The sequence below is a fragment of the Triplophysa dalaica genome, chromosome 16 (assembly GCF_015846415.1).
Source record: "Triplophysa dalaica isolate WHDGS20190420 chromosome 16, ASM1584641v1, whole genome shotgun sequence".
Classification (NCBI taxonomy): Eukaryota; Metazoa; Chordata; class Actinopteri; order Cypriniformes; family Nemacheilidae; genus Triplophysa; species Triplophysa dalaica.
In genome coordinates this window covers 1,843,334-1,852,335 of record NC_079557.1, presented here as the reverse complement: position 1 = coordinate 1,852,335, position 9,002 = coordinate 1,843,334, and the positions used below count along the sequence as shown (strand labels likewise).

Here is a 9,002-nt window from a genome sequence, read left to right as displayed (position 1 = left end):
TTATAGAGCTGTTTTGTCAAATCAAGATATATTTTGTTGTGTACGCAGGTTTTGATTAACACTTTATGGGGTTTTGGACTCAATATGACATGCACTATGGGAAATGTACCGTTTCTATTTTCTAACATTTGTCTTGCAAAATTTCCCATTGCGCAGCATGCCAATTACATCCATGGAGAAAATTCAATTTTGAGGCAATTTTACAGTCTTTCTAAATTTCCCATTTCGGTATTAAAAAGGTCAGGCGTGCCGTTTAATGCAATGCACAGATTAAAACTGAGCACATGTTAAAATCTTACATTTATGTTTTGCATTTCAGTTGCCAAAACACAACCGTACATTTTGTTTGATAAGGTTTTATCCTTGTGAAATAAATATGCTTTCTGAACATCTGGTTGCTGATAAAGATCAAATTAATGAGTCAAACTGAGGCAACTTTAAAACTTTTAATTTCAGTTATAAATAATATTATATATGAAGTGTTTGGTTCCAAAATGATGGAAATCTGTTATATATCAAGCTTTGTTTTTTATTATGTTATCGTGTTTTTATTATGTTTTATTGTGTTAGTTAGTTTTATGTTTTTATTTACATCAAAACAAACCAACTTCAGTTTGATTGAGATCGGAGTTATCTCATTTTGGAACCAATCTCTTCCTATGTTTCTCAATCAATTGATTTATTATAGAAGTCAAAAATATGCTTTATTAACTTAATGGATGTCATAAAAGTATTGCAACATAGGGATGCAAAAGTTCTGCGAGCAAAAAACAAATGAATATCATAACGTAGAACTTTTAAAAGTGTATAATGTACATAAAATCTCTCTCTCTCTCTCTCTCTCTCTCTCTCACACACACACACACACACACACACACACACACACACACACATATAAATATTCTGCAAACATAAAACTCTCAAAAACTATTAAACCCTAAGCACAAAAGTACTGTGATGTGTGTAATGTGTTGTGTTAATTAGAAAGCCTGTGAAGAGTTGAAGAAGAAATCTGCTTTATGTGCTTTCACGTTGTTTTATGCAGTATAAAGTACATGTATGTGGTTTATGTACCTTCACACTGATTTAGAGTCTTAAATTGTGCAACGACACACAATATCACAGTGTTTTCACCACCTCTCTGCTCCTCTCTCGTCATCTCATTACAAACGCTCCGGAGGCATCTCAGAAAACTCACTCAAATATTTTACGAGATGACTTATTTGTATGAATTCGTACGTTGTGAACCGTACAAAACGTACGATTATTAGCATAAAAGCAAAACTGAAGCCCCACCCCTAAACCTTACGTCACTGGCGCGAAAGCATGCCGTACTAAAATGTACGAATGTGATCGTACGGATTCATGCGAATAACAAATTAGCCACGTCGAAAAATAGTTAAGTTGTTGCCTTGAGATTGTGTAAGAATACTCAAACTCTAACGTGTTTTTTAGAGTTATGACGAAACCTCTCAATAAAAATGTCTGAGTGTCACTACATCAGATCTTATGTAGACACATGGATTTATACCAGAGCAAAAGGGATCTGAAAACAAATGCCGTAACTTCACTTTTCTTTTTCAACAGCCAGTCCCATGGTGTGGTTCTCCTCAAGGTGTCCCCGAAGAACGACCAGAGGTGTACAATCATCACAATAACTAAACTTGTTTCGTTAGCATTTCACATCATGGCTAAGGCTTGTCTTTTTTTAAAACCCAGATTTTAAGTCTGGCTAAAGCAACATTACACGCATACAATTTAAAAAAGAATAGAAAAAGGATTAGCACAGAATTTAACCCTGGGTTATGAATTTGAACCACTTCGGGGTTAATGGTGCAGTGTTAAAATGTAACAGAACAGAAACATGGAACAAATCACAAACCACCTCATTAAATATTCATGAGCTCACTACAATCCCAGAAACGGTTTGTCATGTTCTGCCCATCTTGTCTTGCTTTTCTTGATCTAGTGGCAGAATCATGACAGAACCTCTTGTTTCATGTGGAGAGGGGAATTTTGTCCCTTTTGGTGTTTCATACTCTCTGCGGTCTCGTCTTTGTCCCCGCTCCCTCGTTTACTCATTATTAATTGTTAATTATTGAATGCCCTGCACCTGTTCCCCTGTTGATATGATCCTTTTATAATGCTCTTGTGTTTTCTGTCCTGAGCTGGTTCACTTCGATTCATGTGGGTGAGTTCTTGTCTTGGCAGTGCAATCCAATCCAATCCAATCCAGTGTAGTCTAGTCTAGTCTAGTCTAGTCTAGTGTAATATATGGTAAATATTATTTTTAGTCCTTTCTGGTTTAGTTATTCCATGTTCCCGTATTTATGTCCTGTTATACCCTTGTTTGTTATTTTAGCCCCTCGTGGGATTTTGTTTTGTTATACTTAATATTAAAGTCCCTTGATAAACCCGCTGTCTGCGCCTTGGTCCTCTGTCCTTGTGTTTACCCCCATTCGTGACAGGCTAGTGTCAGAAAGTAAGTTTTAAAGTGATATTTCAGGCAAAATTCTAAATTTCCCCATGTTTTACCTGCCCTCAAGGCATCCTAAACCAATAGGAGTTTCTTCTGGAAGAACAATGCAGTCGTTGTTATAATCCCAAGAATCATTTTACTTCCAAGCGGTAGAATGTGAGTGGATGTACCTTTAAGCCCACAGAGCCATGTTGAGCCGTTCTTTGATCGATGGATGTACTTTTGGGCCTTCGAAAAGTCAACTACCATCCACTCCCATTCTACCGCTTGGATGTAAAATGATCCTTGTGATTATAACAACGACTGCATTGTTCTTCCAGAAGAAAATACTTTGTGGAAATTTTTCTTCGGTAGTGAAATATCCCTTTAAAATATCACAATATTTCAGTTTGAACGTTTATGCTTGAGGTGCGTCCAAAATGTAACCTGCTTTGATATTTTGTCTAATGCATTGACATTCAGGTATTTTCAAGTGACCAAATATGTTTGGTGGCCGCTGTGACCCCCCTCTCAAGGCTGTTTTTTGGCATTTTTGCCGAACTTGTCGCTGAGTTGTTGAATGAGGTCAGCCAGTTCTGCCGTTGCCTGAGATTTCTCTTCTAGAAGTTCGTAGCGCAGACTGGAGATGTCCTGCTTTATTTCCTTCAGTTCACCTGGAACACACACACACAATCGTCAAGGTCTAACGGTGCTTATGTTCATAAACCACATGCTGTTACCAGTGTTGGGTGTAACTAGTTACTAAGTAATTAGTTACTGTAATTTCATTACTTTTCCCTTGAAAAAGTAAAGTAAGGGATTACTCATATGTTTTCTGTAATTTAATTACAGTTACTTTTGATGTAATTAAACTAAATACTTTGTTAAATATATGCGTGTGCAATAGCGTAATTGACTTCAAAATTCAAAGTCTTACTTTAAAATCTGTGCTTTAATGTATAATTCTCACATTTGTAATACTTTGGTCAGTTAATAATACTATTTATTTGAATTAATTAAATAAGCCGTTTCATGTCTATCCTTGAATCCCTTAACTAATCAAGCTCGATGTAGGATATAGAAAGTAATTAGTAATGAGTAACTAAATACTTTTTGGACAGAATAATTTGGACTGTAATCTAATTACACTATTGAATATGTAATGAGTACCTAGTAATTAATTACTTTTTCAGAGTAACTTACCCAACACTGGCTGTTACACACACAAGCACAAACAGGTCACAATATGCCACTTCAATCTGTGAGATTAAAACGACGTAACAATGAATTTTTACCTTCATTAACTTCATCATTCTCTCTGTCGACTTGAGCCTTCAAAACATATCGCTTAATTAAGCGCTTCATTATCTTCTGTTACACAGAGAGAGAAAACACACACACACACAGGAGGAGATTTTGAGAAAGAACGAGATTTTGCACAGAGAATTCGTTTAATGCATTTGTTAGTCTGTCACCTGATGCCGTGTGGTTTTTTTAATGGGTTTCTTTACAGTGTTGTCCTCTCTGCTCCTTATATTTGCTCGATGATGATCATACTGAAAAATAAAAACAACATTTTCGAAAAACTACAACAGTTCTCAGAGCCACACAACTCATGATGCTTTGACTTGTTTTGAAAGGTGACATTCGCGTATTTACAGAAGTGTTTCATATGAGCGATTGCACACATTTGTGGATCACGTCACAATCGTGCTGTTGTTTACTCTGAAAACCTCCTCCGATCCTACATTATGAATTCTGCTCCACATTCGGCTTTGTAAATTGCGCTCTTAGACAAGTCTTGTTCAGCAGACACGACGACTGACGGAGGAAAATACTCAGATGAAGCACGGCAGCGTTTTAAATGGCACTTGATCGAGTCTGAGTGTCATTTTCAGTTTCAATGATCTTAATCAAAGTCCTTATGTCTGTCTGAAGCGCGTCCTTATGTCTGCTTCATACAATAACTGCAAACGGAGACGTCACACCATCAGATCTGCGTGAGGCCGAATTAACCAACACAAACTATTTTTTTATATCTTTAAACCAAAACGTCCCAGAAACAAATGGGGGTTTTATTGTTTAACGTGGATTGTAGAGGTAAAATAATCTGTATTTGGGTAAATTTGGTGAGAAATGTTTGAGTTCATATTGAGATCTTCACATATTTTGATCACAGACTGAGTTCAAATCTGAGCTCAGTTTGACACATTGTTGACATCTCTTCTCAAACTCTAATGACAGAAAAATGTGTGACAATTCTGACTCTTTATCTTACGTCTGAGATCTAGATGAGACACAAGCCAGACTTTCCATTTGCTCTCCATTTAATATCACTGATGTCTAAGAGATCTCATCTGCATTTTTTCCATCTTAATATTAATGAAACAGAAGTGAATTGGGATGTGGTCTCTTACTTTCAGTCGTGAGTTGAGCATCCCCATCTCCTGCTCGTTGACATGGCGATGACTTTTGCCCTTGCAGAGTCCCAAGAGGCAGCACTTGACCCGCACGATCAGGTAGTAGAAGGATTTCGGGCTGGGCACCAGATTAAACGGAGCAGGAAGAGTCCGTCCCTCATCGAAATATGACAGCCAGAGTTTAGCACGAGCGAACTTCCATTCGACATCAGCGTCTTCCTACAGAGACAGAGAGAGAAACGGTCTGATCGATCAAGACATGATTTGTGAACACTTACAGACAATTTAGTTATTGATGACCTCGATCATACCTCGATCTCCTGGTAGGAGCTGTTTATCATGGCGATCAACATGTTGAGCAGAACCACCACCATGGTGACGTTATAAACCCCGTACAGAACGTAACCAATGTTCTCGATAAACTTATGATCATACTTCAGAACCACAGAAATCACCTCAGACAGACCGAATATAGACCAGAACAGAGTCTTAAAACTCTCCTCAACCCTGTGGACACAACAGACACACACAAATGCATGAAAAAAATCAACAATAACTATGTTTTTGAACAATTTTAGTAAGTAGTCATTTTAGGAGAAACAAGTTGATATTTACAATAAAACTGAGAACCTAAGCTGTGAAAGAGCAACATCTGAGAAATAACCCTCTCAAAGCGATACTATGTAACATTGGTTAACGTTGGTTTTGAATCATTCTTCTTCAACAGCGGCACTCTGCACACTTTCTGTGTGTGTATTGACCCCTAGTGGACTAGTGCACTTTTTCGCGCATGCGCTGTTGTATGCGGCACGTCTGCGCGGTCTCAAAATTCGCGGTCGCTTAATGGGACAACACTGGTAATAATAAAGGAAACTGTAGCGCCCCCTTGAGTTCTGAGGTTTATAATCAACACCACAACACATTTACATTTAGCAAGAATATCTAATGCTTTGTTCACCTGAGGTTGAGTGAAAGTTTCGTTTGTGAGCTGTTTGACTCCAGAATGAAGAGGATGAATCATACAATGAATCAAGTCAAGTGACGCAAGGGAACACGGGAGCTGTTAAATAATGGATGTGTTTATAGATGTTGTTTTGTAAAGTCGGACTTCAATCAAAAGAGAAAAGATCTTTCCCAGTTTCCTCAAACATGTACATGTCCATGTCCATACAAATAAATGATCACTACACTGTTGAGTGTGTGTGTGCTAATATGTTAAGCGCACAAACACACACAATATTTTTATGATGCACTTTGGGGTGATAGTTGAGATTCACATCTAAATTATAATTGCACTTAATCTCTGTAGTGGAGTAGGCGGGGCGAGACCGTGGTTCAAGACCGGTGAGTAATTGCTAATGAGCGTCAGCTGTGTGCACACCGGTCTCGAATCACGTAGGAGATGAGGAGCATATAAGAGAACGAGCGACCGGACCGCCGAAGAGAGAGGACCGGGCCCGAACATGTTTCCATTTAATGAACCTTATTACAATCTCATATTAAAAACTTTTTTTCATTGTCTTCATTCCAAGTAATATTGTGTAATGTTTTCATTCTTTTAATTGAAGTCGCTCTGTTTCATAAAGTCGTTCTATTGTCTAATATCTCATTCAGATCTGGTTTAGTCTTTCTCTCGATAACAAAGCTTTATGTCATTATACACACAGCAGGTATATTATTGCCATAAGGAACTTGATTTATTAACATGTAAATCACATTAGACAGAGAACATTAAAACTACAAAGTCATTCAAATGCTGCGGTTTAATTTCTATTGCTCCGTATTCTCTTTCTCAATCCCTTTTGAAACTTTTAAATTCTTTATTCATAGTTTTCCGTCTCTAGATGAAAACTCATATGTGCTCGGCTCTAACACACAATAAATGCACAATCAATTATTAGTGTGAGATTAGATGCCATTACAAAAGCAATCAAAACCATTCAACGAAATAGTGAAATACAATTTGACTTCACATTTGTGTGTGCTTTAAAGTTGTTGGTTTAATGCGATCCAATGTTAAGCGTAGCATCGTTCTGATGTCCTGTGAGGTGCAATGAAATATTTTTCCATCTTTCTATATTTCTATATAAATATTTAAACTCTACAGATTTGCTTGACAGGGAATGTTTTAAAAAGATATAGACAGAGAGAAAGAGCCAAAGGGAAAGAGAGAGAGAAAGGGAGTGAGATAGTTGTTCTCTTCCTTTGACTCTCTCGCCCATTGTCTATATTTCCCTGACACACACACACGCAGGCACTCACGTGCGCGTGCACACACACACACACACACAAACACACACACCTACACACACACACACACACACACATACACAAAACTCACTCAAATTCAGTCATAAACAGGATCGCTACAAACCAGCCACGTATGCTGTAGTCAAAACCTCAGGGTTCCTCAAAGTTCAGTACTTGACCTGATTCTTCATTTGATGTGAGTTTACAACTTCAAAGTGCAAAGTGATTATTTCAGTTCTACTCATTGGTTTCTGTTTCTTCTAAATATCTCCATTGTCCTCTCTTTCTACATCTCTTTATTTCTCTCCCAGTCGGCTCTGGCGAGTTGATGTTCAATTGAAAATTCTGTTATTGGCATGTGTGTGTGTGTGCATGCATGCTGCTTTAAACATTCGCAAATAATTCAGCAGAACGGCTGAAAGTCAGCAGACCCTGAGGGGGACGTTTTTAAAGAGTTTCCTAAACATTATTATATGTTCCCAGGTGACACTCCTGAAAAGGTTCTGTGTGATGGAGACAGAGATCGTGACTAAGATTCATGATCGATGCGGCTCTCTGTCATCCAGCGGGAGAGATCCGCTCTGCTCTTTTGGTTCGGGGACACGTTCACTCATTCTGTCCGTTTCTGTCGTTTTGTTTCCTCTTTGTTACTTATCTACTGTGTCTGAAAGTGAAGCCTGCAGTGCTTATTCAGAGAGACTCGCTCCATCACCACCACTCTCTCGCTCTCTCTTCTCCTGACTCACTTCTTTACAACATCCACCTGCATGCTTCTCACAAAACCATTTCTCAGCCACATTTCACCCCAAAATCGAAACTAGGAAAAAATGTTTGGTTCAGTAGCCTACGCTATGATTACAATATATCGTTATTGTTAATAAAGCTGCAGTTTTGTAGTTCTTGACTGCTAGCTTTAAGGTCATCGCGTGCTATAAAACCTCAAAAGTGATATAGATTTGGGCAATTCCTTGAAAATGTCAACCATACCATGAATTGGTATGAAATGTTTTTTTACCAGAGGTTTTTACTATGGTAACAGTACAGATATTAACATTTGATGGTTCAAATACCTATGTGAGATCTCTCTTCAAATTTGTAAAGCATTTGTTTTATTTTTAGTGCATGATTTTTTTTCATAGTCAGGTAAGCCATTTTCAGGAGAGTCACATCCATAACGCTACATATTCCTCATAAATGGACACATGAAAATAAATCTAAAGTAAATATTTTATGTTCTATAAAGAGGCATCCCTTATCCATTCATTTGGTATTATTGCTTCAGAATTGTGCAATTTAATTTACAATAATCCTACAAAGTTTATTACCTCCCAAAAAATGCATCCTTTTTTTGTTGCATGTTTATTTCCCTTTTTTTAAATATAATTATTTTAATAGACTGATATTTTTCAATGTTTAGACTCTACCAACAAGGGTTCAGTAAAATGTAAACAGATGGTTTAATATAATCGTAACAAATTCATTCTCTGAACATTTTTATGTCACGTCCATATAGCTGGAATTGCCAATTTGATGTTTATTGTCAAAGAAAACAGACAAAAAATAAGCATGACTTATGTTGCACTCAGGCTTCGAGTTTTTGAACAAGATTTTTCTTCTGAGTTTGAATTTTGACCTAGTCACGATTTCAGAAGATACACTCGCCTTTAGTCTTCACTCACGCTGCCTACAGACCAAACAATCTTCATCCCTTGACAGGTGTCAGTGCAAGTGTGTGTGTGTCTGATCAATTTGTGCTGTACTGTTTTCTATCAAGTGTCCTCTCACCAGCACCTCTGCAGTACTGTCCGCTTACACACACACACACACACACACAAGAGACTCACACAGACACACACATACCGTCTGTCCCAGGA

General features: G+C 37.6%; 1 protein-coding gene across 1 annotated transcript in view; it reads right to left on the bottom strand.

The window, feature by feature from the left end:
• Positions 1-445: 445 nt before the first annotated feature.
• The window catches only part of trpc7b (transient receptor potential cation channel, subfamily C, member 7b), a 28,884-nt gene continuing 20,327 nt past the window's right edge, over positions 446-9,002 (bottom strand). The window contains exons 7-11 of the mRNA XM_056769524.1: positions 5,190-5,385; positions 4,876-5,097; positions 3,934-4,014; positions 3,754-3,829; positions 446-3,132 (exon numbers count right to left, since the gene is read on the bottom strand). Coding sequence (XP_056625502.1) covers positions 2,990-3,132; positions 3,754-3,829; positions 3,934-4,014; positions 4,876-5,097; positions 5,190-5,385 — 718 coding nt within the window. The 3' untranslated portion in view covers positions 446-2,989. The remainder of the gene's footprint in view (positions 3,133-3,753; positions 3,830-3,933; positions 4,015-4,875; positions 5,098-5,189; positions 5,386-9,002) is intronic.